Source organism: Anolis carolinensis, chromosome 4 (assembly GCF_035594765.1).
Source record: "Anolis carolinensis isolate JA03-04 chromosome 4, rAnoCar3.1.pri, whole genome shotgun sequence".
NCBI lineage: Eukaryota > Metazoa > Chordata > Lepidosauria > Squamata > Dactyloidae > Anolis > Anolis carolinensis.
Window position 1 is genome coordinate 24,390,441 of NC_085844.1, and position 25,330 is coordinate 24,415,770.

General features: G+C 44.4%; 2 protein-coding genes across 3 annotated transcripts in view; one reads left to right on the forward strand and one right to left on the reverse strand.

Annotated features, from left to right (window-relative positions):
* The window catches only part of rspo2 (R-spondin 2), a 134,530-nt gene that overhangs the window by 51,049 nt on the left and 58,151 nt on the right, over positions 1–25,330 (forward strand). The window lies entirely within an intron of this gene.
* On the reverse strand, positions 4,021–6,329 carry LOC134298806 (uncharacterized). Its single transcript, XM_062980090.1, has one exon. It carries the CDS (start codon positions 5,210–5,212, stop codon positions 4,244–4,246), a length of 969 nt encoding a protein of 322 aa, XP_062836160.1. The 5' UTR covers positions 5,213–6,329; the 3' UTR covers positions 4,021–4,243.

The following is a 25,330-nucleotide window of genomic DNA, read 5'->3' on the forward strand; positions in this document are numbered from 1 at the left end:
AGCCACCAATTAATGCATTTGGGGAGGAAATTAAATTGCACTTTTTAAATGGATGTTTAAATGGATGTTTTTAATTAATGTTTTTTTTTTTCAAATTAATTTTTATTGAAGTTTTTCACAATCAAAGTAAAAAAAGAAAGACAGGAAAGGGGGAAGAGGGGGGGGGGAAAAAAGGGAAAAGTACACCGATAAAACGAAAATACATAAGCCCGAGACAGTGAGGGGAAGGTGGGGAATTGAAATACTAACAGAGTAATAATAGATAAACTTAAAATAAACATGGGAAAAACCAACCACCACACCGATTAAAAGTAACATTGACTTCCATCTTTGCACAGTATCTAGTGAAATTCTTAGTTTATTCTAAACCCTGTCGTAGTCCTACGGACACTTTTTTTCTAGTGTCTCTGCTTTATTGTATCATTTTAAAACACCTAACTCGGTATTTTGTATTTATTGTCTTACTCTCTATTCTAAATCATCACATTATATTTTTCTTCCCTCAGATAGCTTTTGACCATTTCCCAATTTGTCTGTTTCATTGGTTTGCCATGATTATTCCGTAGTAAATATGTTAATTTGTCCATACTCATAATCTCCCAGACTTTATTTATCCATCCTTTTATCCCCGGCATCTCCTTGTCCTTCCAGAATCTCGCCAAGTTCATTCTAGCTGCGGTGCTTAGGTAATTAAATAAGATCTCCTTATTTCTATCTTTATCTATATCTAACATCCCCAGGAGAAAATATTTTGGATTCAGGTCTATTCCAATTTGCAACATCTTTTGGATTCTCCAATGTATTTCTTTCCAGTAGGCTTTCACTTTTTTGCATGTCCACCAACAATGGTAGAATGTCCCCACTTCTATACCACATTTCCAGCATTTATTTGATGCTCTCTTATTGAATTTAGCAATTTTCTGTGGTGTCCAATACCATCTATAAAACATTTTGACCCAATTTTCCTTCAAATCCGTTGCATATGTGAATTTGAGCCTTGTATTCCAACTTTTTTCCCAATCTACTAATTGAATCGGTTTTCCAAAATTTTTTGCCCACTTTGACATACAATCCTTTACTTGGTGCGTTTCTGTATCCCATTCTAATAGTTTTTTATAAAGTTTTGATATCGTTTTTCTTTCTGATTTCATGATCATGTCCCAGTAACCCTCCTTGTCCTCAAATCCTAGATTATTATCCTTATTATAATATTCTTTTATCTGAATGTATTGGAACCAGCCAATGTTTGTAAATTGATTGTTCAGTTCTTCCTGACTTTTAACCTTGTAGATATTGTTCACCTTAATTAGAATATCTTTATATCTTGGCCAGTTTTCTCTCCCTAATTCTTTTCTCTGATGCGCTTCAAGTGGGGAGATCCATAATGGGGTCTTTGAGTGTAATCTTCTTTTGTATTTATCCCAAATTTTCAGCAACGAGGATCGAATAAAATGATTTCCAAAATTTTTCTCTATTAATTTTTTATTGTACCATAAGTAGGCATGCCACCCTGATCTTAAGTCCGCCCCTTCTAACGTTATAATTTTTGTTTTCTGAAGTGTGGCCCAATCTCTGATCCAAGATAACCCACATGCATCATGATAAAGTTGGAGATTAGGAAGACCCAATCCACCTCTTTTTTTCTCGTCTGTCAAATATATTCTTTTTATTCTAGGTTTCTTCCCCATCCAAATAAACTTACTCAGGTCCTTGTTCCAATTCTTAAATCTTTGAGTACTCCTAATAATTGGGATATTTTGAAACAGAAATGTCATTTTAGGCAATATGGTCATTTTTATTGCTGAAACCCTCCCTAGCAGCGAAAGTTTAAGCTGTTTCCATTTCTCTAGGTCCTTTTTAATCTCTTTCCATTTGTTATCATAGTTGTTTTCCAGGAGTTGAGAGTTTTTAGCCGTTAAATATATACCTAAATATTTGATCTTTTTCCTGGTTTGGATACCCGTTTTTTCTGTCAATTCTTTTTGTCTGGAGTCTGTCATGTTTTTAGTTAATATCATCGTTTTGTCTGTATTTATTTTTAATCCTGTGATTCCTTCAAAATCCTTAAATTTGGACATCCATAGATTTATTGTCTTTATTGGGTCCTCTATTATGCAGATTAAATCGTCTGCAAAAGCCCTGATTTTATAATTGTATTTCCTGATGTTTGTACCTTTTAATTGAGGATCATTTCTAATTGTGTTTAATAGAATCTCTATCGAAAAAATGAACAGAAGAGGAGACAACGGGCAACCCTGTCTTGTTCCTTTCTGAATTTTGAAATATTGGGATTCGAGGGAATTTGTTTTTACTTTAGCCTCTTGCTTATTGTATATTTGGTTGATCGCATTGGTAAATTTATATCCCATATCTAATTCTTTTATCAGTAATTTGAAAAAATCCCAATTTAAATTATCAAAAGCTTTTTCCATATCAATTGTTAGCAAAGCCAATTCTTCTTTTTTTATACATTCATAGTGCTCAATTATATTTATAATCTCTCTCACATTGTCTCTCATTTGCCTTTGGGGCAGGAAACCGGTTTGCTCCTCTCCTATCCATTCCATCAGAAATATCTTCATTCTCTCTGCAAGTATGTTTGTAAATATTTTATAATCCGAATTTAATAAGGATATGGGTCTATAGCTTTTAACATTTTTGGGGTCTTGACCTTCCTTTGGAATGACTGTTACCGTGGCATATCGCCAAGAGTCTGGTACTTCTTTGTTTTCCATAACATCATTCATGATTTTCTTTAAAAATGGAATCACTTCTTCCGCGAAGGTTTTATAATACAGTCCATTCAGTCCATCTGGCCCGGGGGCTTTGTTCCACTCCATATTATTTATCACTTTTAGGATTTCTTTCTCCGTTATTTCTTTGTTTAGGAATTCTCTCTGCCTTTCTGATAATTTCTCTAAATTTTGCTTACTAAGAAATTCCCCTATTTTATCTTTTCTGATTTGGTCTTTTGAGTATAATTTGCTGTAAAATTTGTTAAATTCTGCTGCTATCTCCTCTTCTAATTTATATGAGTTTTCCCCCGAGATTATTTCCATTATAGTTCTATCCTGTTTTTTCTTATTAATTTTCCAGGCCAGCCATTTTCCCGGCTTGTTGGCATTTTGAAATTCTCTCTGTTTGAGAAATTTCAATTTTTTGGCCGCTTCCTCCAAATCTATGAAGGACATTTGTTTTTTCAGTGCTTCCAGATCTCGGTTTATTTTCTCATTGTTTGGATCCTGTTTTAATTTAGTCTCATTTGAAGTAATATTTTCATATATTTTATTCTTTGTCTCATTTTTTAATTTGTTTTTCAGGGCAGATTGTTGAATAAAATGTCCTCGCATGTATGCCTTACTCGCATCCCAGATTATTTGAGGGGGGACATCTGTTGTATTGTTTAATTCAAAATATTCTCTAAGAATTTTTTTATTTTTTATGATATCTTCTTCTGATTTGATAAGATTTCCATTAAGTCTCCAATTAAAATTTCTCCTTGTCTTATTTATTGTGAATTCTATTGGACAGTGGTCCGAGATATAACGGGGAAGAATTTTTATTTTTCCTAAATTAAGGATCAGTGAGGAGGTCATCCACACCATATCTATTCTGGTCCAACAATAATGTCTGCTTGAGAAGTAGGTAAAGTCTCTTTCTCTCTCATGAAGCACCCTCCATGCATCTCTTAATTCCCAATCGTACAGAGCCTCCCTAAACTTCTTTGGTAGTTTTCCTGATATCAATTTTCTTTTCCCTTTCCTTACTATGTTTGATGGGTCTCCTTTTTTATCTATTTCTGGGTCAATTATTCCATTGAAATCTCCTAAGATTATCAAATCATCATATTCTTGCTCCTCTATTTCCTTTTTTAATTTTTCGAGGAAAATTATTTTGGAACCGTTTGGTGCATATATGTTGCAAATTAGAATTGTCTGGCTATGTAACCTAATTTTTGCCGCCACCCATCTACCATCATCATCTTTAAAGGCTAGCGACGGGTTTAATTTCTCATTAATGTATAGGACCCCCCCCCTTTTTTTTCCCTAGCAGAGGAAGAAAAATCTATACCTAATCTTTTTTGGGATAACAGTGCAGAGTGTCTATGGCTGATATGGGTTTCTTGGAGGGCGATTAAATCAAATCTCGACTTCTTTAGGTGATTGAATAGTCTGTTTCTTTTATTAGGCGAATTTAGTCCGTTAATATTATTTGAGTGACATTTTAATTCCATACTATATTTTTAGTCTTCTTTTCCTTCTAGTTCTTCTAAATCTATTAGGTTTGGCGGCTGTGATCCGAGTTTGGTAGTAAATTTTTCCGGGGAGGTAGCTCTCGCTCTTTTCTTTTCTCTTTCTCGTTCTTCTTCCAGTGGGCTGATGGTTGGGTTGGGTTTTGTTTTTTCCTTCATTATCATTTTATAGAAGTCTTTTGCTTTTTCTTCAGTTGTAATCCAGTGTTGTTCTTGCTTGTAGGTGGTCATGATACCTTCTTTTCTTTCCCACCTGAATCTGATTTGTCGTCTCTTAAGTTCTTCCGTGAGGAAGAGGTATTTCTTCCGTTTTTGCATCGAACTTGACGAATATTCTTTGAGGATTGTTACCTTCGTTCCTTTGAACCTAATCGTATTTTTTTTACTAAGTCTCAATACTTCTTCTCTTGTCCTCCTTTTGTCAAACTGGACCACCACATCTCTAGGTACTTTGTTTCTCTTTGAAAAGCTCGTGGTAACTCTGAATGTTCGCTCTAGGCTGTTCTCCATTTCTTCGTCTTGAATTTGTAGTAGGTCTGCTAGGATTTGAGTAACAATTTGTCTTATATTTTCCTTTGGTTCTTCTACTATTCTTCTTATTCTAATTTGATATTCTACTTCTTTCCTTTCTAGAAGTTCCTGTCTTTCTTCTAGTTTAGCATTTTTTAATTCTAATTTTTCTAATTTAGATTTGAAATTATCTTGTATTTTCTCTAGTTTCTTATTGTCCTCTTTAATATCTCTGATATCTTCTTGCAGACCCTTCATCTCTTTTTTCATTTCTGAGAATTCTTCCGTTAGATCCTTTGTCATTGTTAACATTTGATCTTGAAATGTTTTTTGATTATCCACAATTCTCTGGAGTTCTCTCATTACATCTTTCAAGTTTACTTCTTCTGGGATTGACCCTCTCCTTGAGGCAGATTTTTTATCCTCCATCTTCATTTTTGGGGTGGTCATCTTTATTCGATGTTCTAATCTCTTTGTTATTTCCTCGGTCCGATGGCGAATTTAAATGTTAGATCCTTAACAATAATCCTCTACTGTACCAATTGATCCTATTTATCTGTTAAGGGGGAGAGACAATCAGATAAAGAGTCACTGCCCCTATTTCCCAAGTGTCACCCTTAATCAGTGGGAGGGCGGTAAACTCTATAGGATTGCTTTGTTAGAAGATAAAAGTGGTGTATATATTTAATTCACAATTCACAAAGCTTTTCCCCTTCCCTCCTCCCCACCTTTCTTCACCTCCCTTCTCTTCTTCCTCCTCCTCTTCCCTCTTCTTTTCTCTCTTACCCTCCTCCTCTTTTCTTACTCTTTTCTTACAAGTTCCCTCTTAGTTCAGTTTATAGAGTCTCTTCTTATTCCTTCCTTATCCCTCTTATCTTATCTTATCTTATCTTATCTTATCTAATTTCGGTCCCACTCCAGACCAGCTCGTTTATTTACTTCTCCTCCTTCCTTCTGTTTCTTATACTTCTTCCTTCCACCGACCGCTCTTTCCGCAGGCCCCGCTCCCTCTGCTTCTCGTCCTCGTCCTCGTCCTCGAATTCCACCTCCTTTCTTCCTTTCCTCGCTCTCCCCGTCCGCAACACCGCCGCCTCCGTCTGCTTCTCGTCCTCGCCTCTCTCCGTCTCCCTCCACACGCCTCCCGCCTGGGCCTGGGTCGACTGTCCTCTCGTCACACACTGCTCACCTCTCCGTTGAGTCGTCTACTTCTCGTCCTCGACACCGTCTCATACGTATCTCTCCCCTCCTATCGTTTCTTCTCCTTTCTCACCGCCTTTCAGAGTCCGCCGGCACCCGCTTATCCTAACTTCTCGGTCCGCCAGGACTCTATGGTTGCCCCGCCATAGGTCTTAGGGTACTTCCTTGCTTCCTCTCTTCTTTATTTCTTCCCTGATTCCCTTTCCTGTTTACTCTCTTTCCCGGCTCTCTCCCTTCCGGCGCTCTCACAACCATCCGGGAACTCAGATGTCTGCGTGACGTCAGCTCTCCTCTAGACCAAACAATCCGGCTTCAAGGACAAACTACCGCTTCTCCTCCTCCTCCCGCCTGACAATCCTCCAGTGAGTTTTTTTTTTAAAGCAGTATTTCCATGCAGTATATGAATTTGGCCTTATTTTGCCCCTTTTCTTCTGGTCTGGTCTGCGGTTATTGTGATGACCCATGGGCCTTGTAGTCCTGCTCAGGACATTGTAATTCCTGATGAAGATGAAAACTTGGGTTTTTTACCTTCCCAGTCTGAACTGGATTCCTCTCAGCCAGATCTTTCCCAGGCAGATCTGGGAACCTTGCACCTGCAAGAAAGTTGTCTCCCAGAAGTATGTCAAACAAGCCCAGAGCCTACTTCTCCCGTATTCTTGCGCCGGGAGTTTTGTAAACAACAGAGAAGTTTGGATTCAGCTTCGCGCAGGAGTGCAAGGATTGCAGCTAAGAATGTGGCCAATTAAGACTGCTTCTCGTGAGAATCTTTGGGGAGTCTCACATCTGGTCTCAGAGTTAGCTTTCGGTTCTGATTCCCAGAGAACTGCTTCGGCGGGAAAGCTAGACTCTATTTAGGTGTTTTACCCGCGTAGTAACTTCGCGGAGTCAATTCGTCAGCCTACGGAGCGGGTCGTGTCTGGACAGCGCGCTCCGATTCAAGCCTCGCTCTCGCTCAAGCCTTGCCTTGCTATCCAGCCTTCGCCTTGCTTCCCAGCCTTTGTTTACCTACGGACTTTGCCTTGTTTCCCAGGACCAATCCTTGCCTTGTACCACGGATTTTACCAAGTTATTCCACGGACCTTGTTCTTGTTCCTAGTTACCTTGTTCCATGTTCAAGCCTTGTTTCAAGTATCAAGTTATTTCCTAGCCTCGCTCAAGTTTCATGGACTAAAGGACCTTGTCATCTCCCCTCACTTTGCTTGGCAAAGTGAGTGTTTCGGTTATTGGATTACAACTTTGGACCTTAATATTTCTTATTGGACATTGCTTTCTTGGACTAATTCTGACCTTTCCTGAAAGGTCTAATTCTGGACTATTTTCTACACTTGTTTTTATTAACTTTATATATTCCTTCAATAAAGATATTAGATAGATTCTGGCCTCTGTGTATGGTTATTGGTGCTCTGCAGCCTGGGTCTTGACAGTTTGACTCCGCCACCCTAAGCACCAATTAACCTCGGCCAGAATGTCTACCGGAGTCGTACCTGGGCCGAGCGGCCAGCCGATTACCTACACCATCGACAAGGAGGAGGTGGACCGAATCCGTGATAAGCTCAATGCACAGGATGGAGAAATAAGGGGTTTGAAGGAACGCGGAATTCGTCTTCCGGCCATGGCGTTGCCAACCAAGTTTACTGGAGAAGCTTCTAAGGTTCATGTCTTCCGTCGCCAATGTCAAGCTTATCTAGAGGCCCGTGCTGCCGAGTTTCCCCAAGAAGACATCAAAGTGGCATGGGTTTACAGTCTTCTAGACGGGCCAGCGGCCAGCTGGGCGACGGCACTGTACGACCAAGCCTCTCCACACCTAAGATCAGCGCAACGCTTCTTGGACCACCTCAAGGAGACTTGGGGAATCGAGGACAATTTGGAGGCAGCCGGTCACAAACTCCGTCGCCTTTTCCAAGGAGACAGACCTATGTCTCAGTATATAGCCGAGTTCCGAGTGCTGGCCCACAACACCGGCTGGAACGATGTAGCCCTCAGGGGACAATTCCGGGAGGGTCTCAACATTGAAATGCTGGAAGAAATCTCCAAGGTGGATCCTCCCCAGACCCTCGAGGCACTCATTGATCAATGTTTACGGGCTGAAGTCATGATTGCCAACAGGAAACAGTGGGTTCGAGGCCAGGGCGGTAGAGCCGGGGCAAAACCCCCCGCTCCCGCCAGCGTTCAGCCACGTCCGGTCTGGAGACCCCCACCGCCAACCCCATACCCCAGAGGGAGCGAGGAGGTGCCGATGCAGTTGGGCAATGTGCGTCCCAGACTAGATGCCGCCGAGAAGGCCCGTCGTCAACGCTTAAACCTCTGCTGGTACTGCGGGAACGGGGGCCACTTCGCCAGAGAGTGCCCAGCCAAAGGGAAGCCTGCCGCCCGTCTTGCGGCGGCGTCCTCCACGGAGACGAAGACGTCTGAGCCGACTGGCACACAGCCGGCGGGGGAAGCCAACGACCGGGTGTAGAGAGGCTCGCCAACCCGGTCAAAAAATCCATCCAAGAGCCGCCAACCGGGGTCCTGTTCCTTCTCGTGGTCACATTATGGTCAGCAAAAAGGGGACCCGTCATGATCCACGCCATGATAGACTCTGGAGCTACCAACAATTTCATCGATAGAGAGTATGCCGACTCTCTGGGATTACAATATCATGATTTCAAGAATGCCCGTGTGGTGCAAGCCATAGACGGCCGCCCCCTCAAGACGGGCCCCGTAAGTCAGTGGTCGGAACCCACCAGGATGTGGATAAGGGAACATATGGAAGAGATTTCCTTCTTTGTTACCGAGGTTCCTCATTTCCCTGTGATTTTGGGAATTCCATGGCTGACTCTCCACGACCCTAACATCTCCTGGTCCAACAGAGAACTGCAGTTTGCTTCACCGTACTGCCAAAACCATTGCCTCGTAGCCAAGGTATGCCACGCCACGGACACCGAGCCCATCATCACCTTGCCAAAGAAGTACTCCGAGTATTGGGATGTATTCAATGAGAAAGAAGCCGAAAAATTACCCCCACATAGACCTTATGACTGTGCCATTGACTTGGTGGAGGGGGCCCCGATCCCGCGAGGGCATCTCTACTCCCTGACTGAACCAGAGCAAGAAGCTCTCAGGGAATTCCTAGAGACAAACCTTCGCAAGGGATTCATCAGACCCTCTCAATCCCCAGCCGCCTCCCCAGTGATGTTTGTGAAGAAGAAGTCAGGGGAACTACGCTTGGTGGTGGACTACAGAGCATTGAACAATATCACCAAGCGGAACAGCTATCCCCTGCCCTTAATCTCGGATCTATTGGATCGGCTTCGAGGAGCCAAGGTTTACACCAAGCTGGATCTTCGGGGGGCTTACAACTTAGTTCGCATCAGGGAAGGGGACGAGTGGAAGACCGCCTTCCAGACCAAATTCGGATTATTCGAGTCCCGAGTTATGAATTTCGGTTTATGCGGAGCCCCCGCAACGTTCCAGCATTTTGTCAACGACATTTTTCAGGACTATCTAGACAGGTTCTTGATAATCTACCTGGACGATTTTTTGGTGTTTTCTAGATCACAATCAGAACATGAGAACCACGTCAAAATGGTGTTACAACGATTGCGGGATCATGGACTTTATGCCAAGCTGGAAAAATGCGCCTTTGATCTACAAGAGGTAGATTTCCTTGGTTACCGCATCTCGCCTCTAGGGCTTTCCATGGATCCAGCCAAGGTTTCAGCAGTATTGGAATGGCGGGCGCCAACTAACAAGAAAGAGGTGCAGCGTTTCTTGGGGTTCGCGAACTATTACCGCAAGTTCATTCCAGATTTTGCCCGCTGGTCCGACCCCATCACTGGCTGCATCCGTGGAAAGCAGCCTTTCCGCTGGACTGATCAAGCAGAGAAAGGGTTCCAGCAACTAAAGAAACTATTCACCTCCCAGCCAATTCTACAGCACCCAAATCCTGGAACCCCTTTTGTGGTGCAGGCGGACGCCTCTGATGTGGCAATTGGGGCTGTACTCTTACAACCGGTGGGAGATCACCTCCATCCCTGTGCCTTTTATTCTCGTCAACTAACCACACCAGAGAGGAATTACACCATTTGGGAAAAAGAACTACTGGCCATAAAGGCAGCCTTTGAAACTTGGAGACATTGGCTAGAAGGGGCCAAATTTCCCATTGAAGTCCACACTGATCATCGTAATCTAGAACATCTAAGAACTGCCCGCAAACTAAATCAGAGGCAGCAACGTTGGGCTTTATTCTTTGAACGTTTCAACTTCCAGATCCATTATGTGACCCCAGCCCAAACCAAGCAAGCAGACGCCCTGTCACGTAAACCGGAATACGCTGCAGGACGCAAGGAGACCTTTGAATCCCAACTGCTACAACCCGAGAACTTTGCCACGCTCACGGTGGGGAACACCAAATCCATTCCCATTGGTTCAACTTCCCCTACTCCAGGACCCATCTGTGCTCAAGAAATCAGGGCTAGTCAGCAAGCAGATGCCTGGGCGCAGGACCAACTTCGCCAAGGTCTGCACTTTCCCTTTTCGCTTAAAGATGGGCTGCTCTGCTATAGAAATCATGTTTATATCCCACCCGGACCGGGCAGGGAAAAAGCACTTCGTCTGTGTCATGACTGCAAACCAGCAGGACACTTCGGACTATTTAAAACTATGCATTTGATCCTAAGGGATTTTTGGTGGCCCAAGATCCGCAAGGATGTGGAAAAATATGTCAACACCTGCCCAGTATGCCAGCGCTCCAAGATACGAAGGGAGAAGCCCTCAGGGCTTTTACACTCCCTTCCTACCCCATCTCGCCCATGGGAAATAATTTCCGCGGATTTCATCACTGACCTACCACCTTCCTGTGGATTCACCACGATTTTGGTGGTGGTGGACCTTTTCACCAAGTTAGCCCATTTCATTCCCTGTGAAGGCCTCCCCACGGCCAAAGAAACTGCGGATCTATTTCTTCAACATGTTTTCAGACTACATGGATTGCCCAAGAGTTTAGTCACAGACCGTGGATCTCAATTCACCTCTCGTTTTTGGAAGGCACTACAAAAACTATTGGGCATAGACTCTCGCTTATCTTCAGCTCATCATCCCCAAACAGATGGGCAAACGGAGCGCACCAATGCCACTTTGGAGCAGTATCTTCGCTGTTATGTAAACTACCAACAGGACAATTGGGCTTCTCTGTTACCACTGTCTGAGTTTGCCTACAACAATGGAGTTCAAGCTTCTACAAAAGAAACGCCGTTCTTTGCAAACTACGGCTTCCATCCACGTTTCTTTCCCCCTGTCATTGAAACTTCAGAAGTTCCCGCAGCAGAGGATTGGCTGCAGGAACTCACAGCGGTGCAACAACTTTTGCTCCAGCAACTGGACCAAGCCAAGGAGGACTATAAACGCCACGCTGACAAACATCGCCAGCCGGGCCCCGAAATCAAGGTAGGAGATCGGGTTTTTCTGTCCACTCGCTTCCTGCCCTCCCACCGCCCCTGCCGGAAGTTAGATGCCCGTTTCATTGGCCCCTATCCAGTGGTGGCGCAACTTAACCCCGTGACTTTCAAACTCCAACTTCCGCGTTCAATGCGCATTCACCCAGTGTTTCACCGTTCCCTGCTCCTTCCAGCGGATGGTGTGCGACCTGATACAGACCAACCGGCCCCCCCTCCTGTTTTGATGAATGGGGAGGAGGAGTTCGAGGTTGAGGACATTTTGGATTCTCGCTTTCACCGCCGCCGCCTACAATATCTCATTGACTGGGTGGGTTTTGGCCCTGAGGAACGCTCCTGGGAAGACGCCTCCACAGTCCATGCTCCTGATCTAACCCGTCGCTTTCATCAGACCTATCCCACCAAACCACGACCTCGCGCCTCGGGGAGAGGGCCCCAGTTTGGGAGGGGCCTTGAGGAGGGGGATAGTGTGATGACCCATGGGCCTTGTAGTCCTGCTCAGGACATTGTAATTCCTGATGAAGATGAAAACTTGGGTTTTTTACCTTCCCAGTCTGAACTGGATTCCTCTCAGCCAGATCTTTCCCAGGCAGATCTGGGAACCTTGCACCTGCAAGAAAGTTGTCTCCCAGAAGTATGTCAAACAAGCCCAGAGCCTACTTCTCCCGTATTCTTGCGCCGGGAGTTTTGTAAACAACAGAGAAGTTTGGATTCAGCTTCGCGCAGGAGTGCAAGGATTGCAGCTAAGAATGTGGCCAATTAAGACTGCTTCTCGTGAGAATCTTTGGGGAGTCTCACATCTGGTCTCAGAGTTAGCTTTCGGTTCTGATTCCCAGAGAACTGCTTCGGCGGGAAAGCTAGACTCTATTTAGGTGTTTTACCCGCGTAGTAACTTCGCGGAGTCAATTCGTCAGCCTACGGAGCGGGTCGTGTCTGGACAGCGCGCTCCGATTCAAGCCTCGCTCTCGCTCAAGCCTTGCCTTGCTATCCAGCCTTCGCCTTGCTTCCCAGCCTTTGTTTACCTACGGACTTTGCCTTGTTTCCCAGGACCAATCCTTGCCTTGTACCACGGATTTTACCAAGTTATTCCACGGACCTTGTTCTTGTTCCTAGTTACCTTGTTCCACGTTCAAGCCTTGTTTCAAGTATCAAGTTATTTCCTAGCCTCGCTCAAGTTTCATGGACTAAAGGACCTTGTCATCTCCCCTCACTTTGCTTGGCAAAGTGAGTGTTTCGGTTATTGGATTACAACTTTGGACCTTAATATTTCTTATTGGACATTGCTTTCTTGGACTAATTCTGACCTTTCCTGAAAGGTCTAATTCTGGACTATTTTCTACACTTGTTTTTATTAACTTTATATATTCCTTCAATAAAGATATTAGATAGATTCTGGCCTCTGTGTATGGTTATTGGTGCTCTGCAGCCTGGGTCTTGACAGTTATATCGATTTCGGCTTGTGTAGACCAATTTACACCCTTCCCGTCCCTTATTGCTTTGCTTTTCTTTTATCAGTTAGGGAAGTTAAGAGGGTTCTCTTAGGAAGAGAGTAGCATACCTTGTTCTATTCCGTCGGTCTTATAATCTTATATTCTTCTTTCTTCGTTCGTTTCTGTGTCCGATACTGGGACACTGTGCATCGATCCTTTCTTGTGAGATTTCTTTGCCAAGGTCTCCAAATCTGGGAAGCGCGGCCGGCGACCGTTTCAGGGCCACATCGTCCCGTCTGATCTCTTCAAACCTGCTACCACCACCCTTGTCGGACCTCTCGGTCGCTCCCCTTGAGGGAGAGCAGCCTCCGGGTCTCTCGACTGGGCTACGGTGGTTTAGCTGCCTCTGGAACTCGATCCGTCCAAAGTTAGGGGTGTATCCAACCCCCGCTCGGTCTGTGAAGAGTCTGGTGTCCTGAGAGCCCTCAGGACACAGTACCGGTCGCCATGATGCCACACCCGGAAGTTTCTCTTCAGATCGTATAAATCTTTCGCCTTTTAATTAATGTTTTAATTTGTTTTAATTGTAATTGTTTTAAATATTATGTTTCTTGGCATCTAATGGTTGCCGATTGTGAGGCCGCCCTGGGTCCCCCCCCCCCCGGGGGGTGGGGTGGGCGGTGAGAAGGACGGGATATAAATGTCTGTCTGTCTGAAATAAATGTACCCAAGAGTCTAATTGATAATGCATTCCTATGACCTTTGCCTGTTTGTCACAACTTTGTTTGTGAAAGATTGTGGATATTGGTCCAGATCCATTTGGGAAAATCTATAGGCTTGCATACATCACAAAAGGAGTGTTTCTGATGAGTTGCCAGGAAGGGAGGATCATTGATAGCAATCTATTTGGATAACTGACTCCTAAATGGAGTCAGAAACCATATACAAGTCCACGTTGTGGAAGATTCCATATGCTATATGACATAAGAATCCAACTAACTGGCAGATCGGCTTATTACAGAATTTGTGCCCTTTACTGTGTCATATTCTACCTGTGTGGGAACCAATAAAATTGTGCCTTTTGACATCCTCAAATCTAAGTTGTCCTTGTTAGTTATTCCACTTCTCTTCCATAAACATGCACACACGGCATGCACAAGTGTCACGTGTAGAACATTTTGCATGTGCTGGATGTTTTCTCCCATATGCATAGAAATGATAAAACATTGTACACACACTCCAGCTGTGGTCATCATACACTCCAGCTGTCCCAATTTGTCAAGGAAAGTTCCAATTGATATAGATTTTCATCTCTGAAATCTTGGAGGGAATGGTAACAATCAGATATAATCCAGTATCCCACATGAACACTGAAGCTAGATTGTTCTAGGATCTGTTCCCAGTCAAATAATTCTGCTTGAGTATATGCTTTCCTTTTTTGGTTGATCACTTAGTACAGCATTGATCTTTAAGATTAGGACCTTATTACTACCTTGTAGTCTTCATTTCCGCAAGCAACTTCCAGTAGGTAGGCTGAATCTCATTTTCTTAAATGTAAACAGGGAACATCACTACTGAATCAACATACAAATATTTGAAACTATTTTTTTAGGACCAATTTGTGTTCTCCAACGTCATCCAAGGGAATCAAGGTTTTTGTTTTTAATGCATAAAAGACTTTAAATCCTATGCATTAGCTGAAGGTGGTTATCTGATTCCCCTCATTCCTAATGTTTAAACAGCTTTTGTCTTTTGGAAAGGCAACTTCTGCTTTGCCTAATTACTGGCAATAAAACCTAAGCAAGGGATTTAAGACTTATGGAGTGTTTCAGTTGGAGGAAAGTATAATTAAAGTTGTGGCAGGAGCCTTGTTTCCTTTAGGAAGCAGGGACTTAGAAAGCTATTAAGAAACTTTTTTTTTCAGTACCTTGTCTGCATAGAGAAAATCATGTTCGATACTTTCTGACCATTTTACATTCCTATTTAAAACTAAATAGTCAACAGTTAAGAACATATGCTCTCAAGGGCACATTTCAGAAAACAATCTCAAGGGGTTTTCTATGCTTTGTGGTAATTATAGTCTCCTTCCATGCTTTACTCACACTTTAACTGCTGGTGTGCAAGAGGTAAGAGGGAGTTCAAAAGGAAGATGGTTCCGAAGGGAAAACACATATGCATTATATATCCATGACATTTAGCTTCAAAGCAGTACTAATTATACTATGAGTGAAAAGGGTGGGAGTTTCAAAAGTGATCTACATCATCTTGACTTTGATACAAATGAAGTACTTTGAACTCAGAGTAAAACCTTTTTGGGGGAGGGGATTGGAATGAAAAAAGTCATCCACTTTAGATTTCCTGTTGGGTCTAGGATGAACCAAAACACAGAACAGTTTTTTTTAATTGTGCTATAATCCGACTGGGATTCGTTTTTTACTTGCTACCCATTTTTCACTACACTGTTTTGTAATCAGGCTTAACTGCTATTTCAGTGTTTTTCTTGGCCTGTGAGAATGATTTGTTTTAGTGTTTCTGGCCTGCCTCATCCTCCACAATTAGGACAATAAACAGCAGCTACATCTTGATAGTCTTAATTTGTTAGCCTATTCCTATGCTGGCCTCTTGTGCTCTTTCACTCTCTCCCCTCCCCTAACTGGCATTTTATAATTTTCCTATTATCATTTTAGATGATTTTGTATCTGAGAGATATGTTAACACCGTAACAACACAACCAGTAAAACTCTATTCCAGAAATTGGGAAAAGTCACCCTTGTGGACTACTGCTCCCATAAATTCTTATCAAATATGGGACATTCCAAGAATCATACCGCAATTTAGTTCTGCATTGTACTCAGAGCCGGCCTTAGGTATTTTTCAAGTGTAGGCTAACAGAATTTTGGTGCCTCCCCCCCAAAAAAACCAATCACTGAAAAATAAAAGCGTTGGATAAGCGAAAATGTTGGATAATAAGGAGGGATTAAGGAAAAGCCTATTAAACATCAAATTACATTAAGATTTTACAAATTAAGCACCAAAATATTATGTTTTACAACAAATCAACAGAAAAAGCAGTCTCGACTGCGCCCCCATATGTTTTGCGCCCCAAGCGACTGCTTAATTTGCCTCATTGTTGGACCGGCTCTGATTGTACTAATGGGAAGTGGATAGCCCTCCTCTTGGGTCCCCTCTGTTGGGTTTGAAAATATGCTGAAAGATGCTCAAATTCACAAACCAGCTCAACTCATTGCTGGTGTTATCTGATGTGATGCGTCGGCAAAAAAAAAAAAAAAAAAAAGCCAAAGGGATTTTGGCCTCCATAAGTAGGAGTCTAGTGTCTAGATCAGGGGTCCCCAAACTTTTTAAGCAGAGGGCCAGTCCACAATCCTTCAGACTGTGGAGGGGGCGAATTATCATTTTAAAAAAAATACAAACAAATTCCTATGCACACTGCACATGTCTTATTTGTAGTGCAGCAACAACAACAACAACGAAAAACAATACAATATTTAAAAATGAAAACAATTTTAACCAACATAAACCTATTAGGATTTCAATGGAAAGTGTGGGCCTGCTACTGGCCAATGAGGTAGTCAAGTTAATTATGATTGTTGTTGTTGTTGTGCGCCTTCAAGTCATGTCAGACTTTGGCCGAGCCCAAGTCTGACATTAATTATTTATTTACTGCATTTATTTACTACATTTATATCCCACCCTTCTCACCCTGAAGGGGACTCAGAGCAGCGGTATGTACATACAATATATTATATTATTAGCATAACACAATATTAGCATTATATATTACTACTAGCTGTGCCCGGCCATGTGTTGCTGTGGCTAGGACTAGGATTTTACTTTTCTTTTTGTTGTATGAACGTAGGGGCGTGGATGAGAGATGGTGTTGTCAATTTTCGAGGTTGTAGGGCATTTAGTTTAGTTGTTTTGACTGGTGCCGTGATTCCATTACCCTTTTATATATATAGATATTGAACTATACCACTATACTATTATATAATATGTAATATATACCATATAATTAATATTATTATATGGTATTACTATTAGTATTATATTGTATAACATAAGATTATCAATATTATATGTATATATAATATATTATATTATTAAAACTGATATAAAAATATTATGTTATAAAACTGAGGGCGGGGGCCAGGTAAATGACCTTGGAGGGCCGCATCCGGCCCCCGGGCCTTAGTTTGGGGACCCCTGGTCTAGATCTAGGGAAGTCATACTACCCCTCTATTCTGCTTTGGTCAGACCACACCTGGAATACTGTGTCCAATTCTGGGCACCACAGTTGAAGGGAGACGTTGACATGCTGGAATGTGTCCAGAGGAGGGCTACTGAAATGATCAAGGGTCTGGAGAACAAGCCCTATGAGGAGCGACTTAAAGAGCTGGGCATGTTTAGCCTGCAGAAGAGAAGGCTGAGACGAGACATAATAACCATGTATAAATTCATGAGGGGAAGTAATAGGGAGGAGGGAGTAAGCTTGTTTTCTGCTGCCCTGGAGACCATGACACAGAGGAGTGCCTTCAAACTACAGAAAAGGAGATTCCACCTGAACATTAGGAAGAACTTAGTAACTGTGAGAGCTGTTTAGCAGTAGAACTCTCTGCCCCGGAGTGTGGTGGAGGCTCCTTCTTTGGAGGCTTTTAAGCAGAGTTTAGATAGCCATCTGTCGGGGGTGCTTTGAATGTGATTTTCCTGCTTCTTGGCAGAAAGGGGTTGGACTAGATGGCCCATGAGGTCTCTTCCAACTCTATGATTCTTTGATTCTACAATTCTATTTTTTCTAGATTACCTATTTTGCATGTTATGCTCATGCTGAGATGTTCAATTCTAAATGTGTGGACATTTCTTCCATCTCCTCACCAAGTGTGAATGAGATTGAGAGAAAGCCTTCTGCCAGTCTTGAAACCCAAGTTGTCCTGAATGGTAATCCAAAAAGTAAGATTTCTAGGTTAAGTGAGCATAAGCAACAAGTGTGTTGTAAATGTAACTTTAGTATGTAGGTAGCCACCTTGCTCATTAGAAAGATTTGAATTTTAATCTTTTATATTTTCAAAGAAAAAACTTTATACTCTTTTTCCTTTCCTTTGCTTGTTCCCAGACCTGTGGGTGAGCTTTTAGAAGGTTAATCTCCTTGCCATTCTTTTCATACAGTCTGAGGTTCCCTGCTTCCATCTGTATTTTTGGAAATATCTTTGCCTGATGAAGAAATAATAATTTTAAAAGCTTGCACATTTTTTTGCCTGTTCGGCCTCATCTACACTGCCATATAAAATCCAGATTATCTGTTTTAAACTTGATTATATGGCAGTGTAGACTCACATAATCCAGTTCAAAGCAGATAATGTGGATGATCTGATTTGATAATCTGGATTATATGGCAGTATAGAAGGGGCCTTGGTTGGCCTAATGAGGGTACAACATGGACTGTGGGAAATGTCCCTTTAATACGATATAAACGTGTACATTTGAAATTATTTCCACCACCAGCGAATACATTTTCCCTTCTCCTTTTCTGCTTCTTGACTCTGGCAGCCACTCCAAAGCTCTGTGGCATCATTTCGAGTGTCATGGCGCTAAATCAAGCCTTGTAAGGAGGCATTTTCTTGCCTTTTGGGGAGGAGGGTGAAATGGGGGGCACGGAGGGAAAGGTAGCACTTCCATCCCACCTCCCTTGACTGCCTGAGCATGGGGAGCACAGGATGCCTGTGGGGATGCCTCCTGGGATTGTGGATGGCGATCCCAAAAGGCAGTCCTCATAGAACTCATACCTCCAAAGGTCTGAATCTTCTCAGAAGATCCAAATCTTTGCAAGTATTTTCAACCTTGAATATACAGTGCCTAGAAGAACAGGTTTATTCAGAGTTAAAATGTATTAGCCTGATGTGTCATTTTGGAAACCCCAGGCTAATGTGACTACCATGTCACATTATGTGGCAGTGTAGATGGGCCCATAGAGGTGGACATAATCTAGACCTTTTTTAGATGTATGAGAACAATCAAGTATGAAAAAGATAAGATTTAATAATGCAGTACAATGCCAAGCATTTCACCACACTATGTGTTCCTGTAATTAAGCCATTTCTTGATTTTCTGTGTCACAAAATTCATATCATAGGCCAGGGCTTCTTAAACCTTTTCAACTCATGGTCATTTCTGCCTGAGAAGGTTTTACATGACCTCAAGTGTATATGTCTGTGTGTGTGTGTGTGTGTGTGTGTGTGTGTGTGTGTGTGTGTATATATATATATATATATATATATATATATATATATATATGGTAAAGGTTTCCCCTGACGTTAAGTCCAGTCATGTCTGACTCTGGGGGTTGGTGCTGTGATGACTCATGGGCCTTGTAGTCCTGCTCATGACATTGTAATGCCTGATGAAGAAGAAAACTTGGGTTTTTTACCTTCCCAGTCAGAACTGGAATCTTCTCAGCCAGATCTTTCCCAGGCAGATCTGGGAACCTTGCACCTGCAAGAAAGTTGTGTCCCAGAAGTATGTCAAACAAACCCTGAGCCTACATCTCCCGTGTTCTCTCGCCATGAGTTTTGTAAACAACAGAGGGGTTTGGAAGCAGCTTCGCGCAGGAGTGCGAGGATAGCAGCTAAGAATGTACCCAATTAAGTCTGCTTTTCGTGAGAACCTTTAAGGAGTCAGACATCTGGTCTCAGAGTTTAGCTTTCGTTTCTGGTTCCCAGAGAACTGCTTCGGTGGGAAAGTTAGACTCTATATAGGTGTTTTACCCGCGTAGTAACTTCGCGGAGTCAATTCGTCAGCCTCCGGAGCGAGTTGTGTTTGGACAGCGCGCTCCGTTTCAAGCCTCGTTCCTGCTCAAGCCTTTGCCTGCCTTCCAGCCTTCGCCCCAGTTTCCAGCCTTTGTTTACCTACGGACCTTGCTTGTTTCCCGGGACTATACCTTGCCTTGTATCACGGATTTTACCAAGTTATTCCACGGACCTTGTTCTTGTTCCTTGTTACCTTGTTCCACGTTTTAAGCCTTGCTTCAAGTATCAAGTTATTTCCTAGCCTTGCTCAAGTTTATGGACTAAAGGACCTTGTCATTTCCCCTCACTTTGCCTGGCAAAGTGAGTGTTTCGGTTATTGGATTACAACTTTGGATCATAATATTTCATATTGGACATTGCTTTTTGGGACTAATATTGACCTTTCCTGAAAGGTCTGCTTCTGAACTAACTTTTACATTTATTTTTATTAATCTTATATATTTCCTTAATAAAGATATTAGATTGAATCTGGCCTCTGCGTATGGTTATTGGTGCTCTGTAGCCTGGGTCCTGACAGTTTGACTCCGCCACCCTAAGCACCAATTAACCTCGGCCAGAATGTCTACCGGAACCGTACCTGGGCCGAGCGGCCAGCCGATTACCTACACCATCGACAAAGATGAGGTGGATCGAATCCGTGATAAGCTTAATGCCCAGGATGGAGAAATAAAAGGGTTGAAGGAACGCGGAATCCGTCTACCGGCCATGGCGTTGCCAACCAAGTTTACTGGAGAAGCTTCTAAGGTTCATGTTTTCCGTCGCCAATGCCAAGCTTATCTAGAGGCCCGTGCTGCCGAATTTCCCCAAGAAGACATCAAGGTGGCATGGGTTTACAGTCTTCTAGACGGGCCAGCGGCCAACTGGGCGACGGCACTGTTCGACCAAGCCTCTCCACACCTAAGGTCCGCGCAACGCTTCTTGGACCACCTTAAGGAGACTTGGGGAATCGAGGACAATTTGGAGGCAGCCGGTCACAAACTCCGTCGCCTCTTCCAAGGAGACAGACCTATGTCTCAGTACATAGCCGAGTTCCGAGTGCTGGCCCATAACACCGGCTGGAATGATGTAGCCCTCAGGGGACAATTCCGGGAGGGTCTCAACATCGAAATGCTGGAGGAAATCTCCAAGGTGGATCCTCCCCAGACCCTCGAAGCACTCATTGATCAATGTTTACGGGCTGAAGTCATGATTGCCAACAGGAAACAGTGGGTTCGAGGCCAGAGCGGTAGAGCTGGGGCTAAACCCCCCGCTCCCGCCAGCGTTCAGCCACGTCCAGTGTGGAGACCCCCACCACCAACCCCATACCCCAGAGGAAGCGAGGAGGTGCCGATGCAGTTGGGCAACGTGCGTCCCAGATTAGATGCCGCCGAGAAGGCCCGTCGTCAACGCTTAAACCTCTGTTGGTACTGCGGGAACGGGGGCCACTTCGCCAGAGAGTGCCCAGCCAAAGGGAAGCCCGCCGCCCGTCTTGCGGCGGCGTCCTCCACTGAGACGAAGGCGTCTGAGCCGGCTGGCACACAGCCGGCGGGGGAAGCCAACGACCGGGCGTAGAGAGGCTCGCCAACCCGGTCAAAAAACCCGTTCAAGAGCCGCCAACCGGGGTCCTGTTCCTTCTCGTGGTCACCTTATGGTCAGCAAAAAGGGGACCCGTCATGATCCACGCCATGATAGACTCCGGAGCCACCAACAATTTCATTGATAGAGAGTATGCCGACTCTCTGGGATTACAATATCATGATTTCAAGAATGCTCGTGTGGTACAAGCCATAGACGGCCGCCCCCTCAAGACGGGCCCCGTAAGTCAGTGGTCGGAACCCACCAGGATGTGGATAAGGGAACATATGGAAGAGATTTCTTTCTTTGTTACCGAGGTTCCCCATTTCCCTGTGATTTTGGGAATTCCATGGCTGACTCTCCACGACCCAAGCATCTCCTGGTCCAACAGAGAACTGCAGTTTGCTTCACAGTACTGCCAAAACCATTGCCTTGTAGCCAAGGTCTGCCATGCCACAGACACCGAGCCCATCATCACCCTGCCCAAGAAGTACTCCGAGTATTGGGATGTATTCAATGAAAAAGAAGCCGAGAAATTACCCCCACATAGACCTTATGACTGTGCCATTGACCTGGTGGAGGGGGCCCCGATCCCGCGAGGGCACCTATACTCCCTGACTGAACCAGAGCAAGAAGCTCTCAGGGAATTCATAGAGACAAACCTTCGTAAGGGATTCATTAGACCCTCTCAATCCCCAGCCGCCTCCCCAGTGATGTTTGTGAAGAAGAAGTCAGGGGAACTACGCTTGGTGGTGGACTACAGAGCATTGAACAATATCACCAAGCGGAACAGCTATCCCCTGCCCTTAATCTCGGATCTACTGGATCGGCTTCGAGGAGCCAAGATTTACACCAAGCTGGATCTTCGGGGGGCTTACAACTTAGTTCGCATCAGAGAAGGGGACGAGTGGAAGACCGCCTTCCAGACCAAATTCGGATTATTCGAGTCCCGAGTTATGAATTATGGATTATGCGGAGCTCCCGCAACGTTCCAGCATTTTGTCAACGACATTTTTCAGGACTATCTAGATAGGTTCTTGATAATCTACCTGGACGATTTTTTGGTGTTTTCTAGATCACAATCAGAACATGAGAACCACGTCAAAATGGTGTTACAACGATTGCGGGATCATGGACTTTATGCCAAGCTGGAAAAATGCGCTTTTGATCTACAAGAGGTAGATTTCCTTGGATACCGTATCTCGCCTCTAGGGCTCTCCATGGATCCAGCCAAGGTTTCAGCAGTATTGGAATGGCGGGCGCCAACTAACAAGAAAGAGGTGCAGCGTTTCTTGGGGTTCGCGAACTATTACCGCAAGTTCATTCCAGATTTTGCCCGCTGGTCTGACCCAATCACTAGCTGCATCCGTGGAAAACAGCCCTTCCGCTGGACTGATCAAGCAGAGAAAGGGTTCCAGCAACTAAAGAAATTATTCACGTCCCAGCCAATTCTACAGCACCCAGATCCTGGAACCCCTTTTGTTGTGCAAGCGGACGCCTCTGATGTGGCGATTGGGGCTGTACTCTTACAACCGGTGGGAGACCACCTTCGTCCCTGTGCCTTTTACTCCCGTCAACTAACCACACCAGAGAGAAATTACACCATTTGGGAAAAGGAACTACTGGCCATAAAGGCAGCCTTTGAAACTTGGAGACATTGGCTAGAAGGGGCCAAATTTCCCATTGAAGTCCACACTGATCATCGAAATCTAGAACATCTAAGAACTGCCCGCAAACTAAATCAGAGGCAGCAACGTTGGGCTTTGTTCTTTGAACGTTTCAACTTCCAGATTCATTATGTGACCCCAGCCCAAACCAAGCAAGCAGACGCCCTGTCACGTAAACCGGAATACGCTGCAGGACGCAAGGAGACCTTTGAATCCCAATTACTACAACCCGAGAACTTTGCCACGCTCACAGTGGGGAACACCAAATCCACTCCCATTGGTTCAACTTCCTCTACTCCAGGACCCATCTGTGCTCAAGAAATCAGGGCTAGTCAGCAAGCAGATGCCTGGGCGCAGGACCAACTTCGTCAAGGTCTGCATTTTCCCTTTTCGCTTAAAGATGGACTGCTATGCTATAGAAATCATGTTTATATCCCACCCGGACCGGGCAGGGAAAAAGCGCTTCGTCTGTGTCATGACTGCAAACCAGCAGGGCATTTCGGACTATTTAAAACCATGCATCTGATCCTAAGGGATTTTTGGTGGCCCAAGATCCGCAAAGATGTGGAAAAATATGTCAACACCTGCCCAGTATGCCAGCGCTCCAAGATAAGAAGGGAGAAGCCCTCAGGGCTTCTGCATCCCCTTCCTACCCCATCTCGGCCATGGGAAATAATTTCTGCGGATTTCATCACTGACCTACCACCTTCCTGTGGATTCACCACGATCCTAGTGGTGGTGGACCTTTTCACCAAGTTAGCCCATTTCATTCCCTGTGAAGGTCTTCCCACGGCCAAAGAGACTGCAGATCTATTCCTTCTACATGTTTTCAGACTACATGGATTGCCCAAGAGTTTAGTCACAGACCGTGGATCTCAATTCACCTCTCGTTTTTGGAAGGCACTACAAAAACTATTGGGCATAGACTCTCGCTTATCTTCAGCTCATCATCCCCAAACAGATGGACAAACGGAGCGCACCAATGCCACTTTGGAGCAGTATCTTCGCTGTTATGTAAACTACCAACAGGACAATTGGGCTTCTCTGTTACCACTGTCAGAGTTTGCCTATAACAATGGAGTTCAAGCTTCTACAAAAGAAACGCCGTTCTTTGCAAACTACGGCTTCCATCCACGTTTCTTTCCCCCTGTCATTGAAACTTCAGAAGTTCCCGCAGCAGAGGATTGGCTGCAGGAACTCACAGCGGTACAACAACTTTTGCTCCAGCAACTAGACCAAGCCAAGGAGGACTATAAACGCCACGCTGACAAACATCGCCAGCCGGGCCCCGAAATCAAGGTAGGAGATCGGGTTTTTCTGTCCACTCGCTTTCTGCCCTCCCACCGCCCTTGCCGGAAGTTAGATGCCCGTTTCATTGGCCCCTATCCAGTGGTGGCGCAATTAAACCCCGTGACTTTCAAACTTCAACTTCCGCGTTCAATGCGCATTCACCCAGTGTTTCACCGCTCCCTGCTCCTTCCGGCGGATGGTGTGCGGCCAGATGTAGACCGGCCGGCCCCTGTCCCTATTTTGGTGGATGGGGAGGACGAGTTCGAGGTTCAAGACATTTTGGATTCTCGCTTTCACCGCCGCCGCCTGCAATATCTCATTGACTGGGTGGGTTTTGGCCCTGAGGAACGCTCTTGGGAAGACGCCTCCACAGTCCATGCTCCTGATCTAACCCGTCGCTTTCATCAGACCTATCCCGCCAAACCACGACCTCGCGCCTCGGGGAGAGAGTCCCAGTTTGGGAGGGGCCTTGAGGAGGGGGATAGTGTGATGACTCATGGGCCTTGTAGTCCTGCTCATGACATTGTAATGCCTGATGAAGAAGAAAACTTGGGTTTTTTACCTTCCCAGTCAGAACTGGAATCTTCTCAGCCAGATCTTTCCCAGGCAGATCTGGGAACCTTGCACCTGCAAGAAAGTTGTGTCCCAGAAGTATGTCAAACAAACCCTGAGCCTACATCTCCCGTGTTCTCTCGCCATGAGTTTTGTAAACAACAGAGGGGTTTGGAAGCAGCTTCGCGCAGGAGTGCGAGGATAGCAGCTAAGAATGTACCCAATTAAGTCTGCTTTTCGTGAGAACCTTTAAGGAGTCAGACATCTGGTCTCAGAGTTTAGCTTTCGTTTCTGGTTCCCAGAGAACTGCTTCGGTGGGAAAGTTAGACTCTATATAGGTGTTTTACCCGCGTAGTAACTTCGCGGAGTCAATTCGTCAGCCTCCGGAGCGAGTTGTGTTTGGACAGCGCGCTCCGTTTCAAGCCTCGTTCCTGCTCAAGCCTTTGCCTGCCTTCCAGCCTTCGCCCCAGTTTCCAGCCTTTGTTTACCTACGGACCTTGCTTGTTTCCCGGGACTATACCTTGCCTTGTATCACGGATTTTACCAAGTTATTCCACGGACCTTGTTCTTGTTCCTTGTTACCTTGTTCCACGTTTTAAGCCTTGCTTCAAGTATCAAGTTA

What these genes read in the sequence shown, in the direction of transcription:
- LOC134298806 (XM_062980090.1), bottom strand. Translation starts at nt 5,212, where the DNA reads ATGACCACCCCAAAAATGAAGATGGAGGATAAAAAATCTGCCTCAAGG.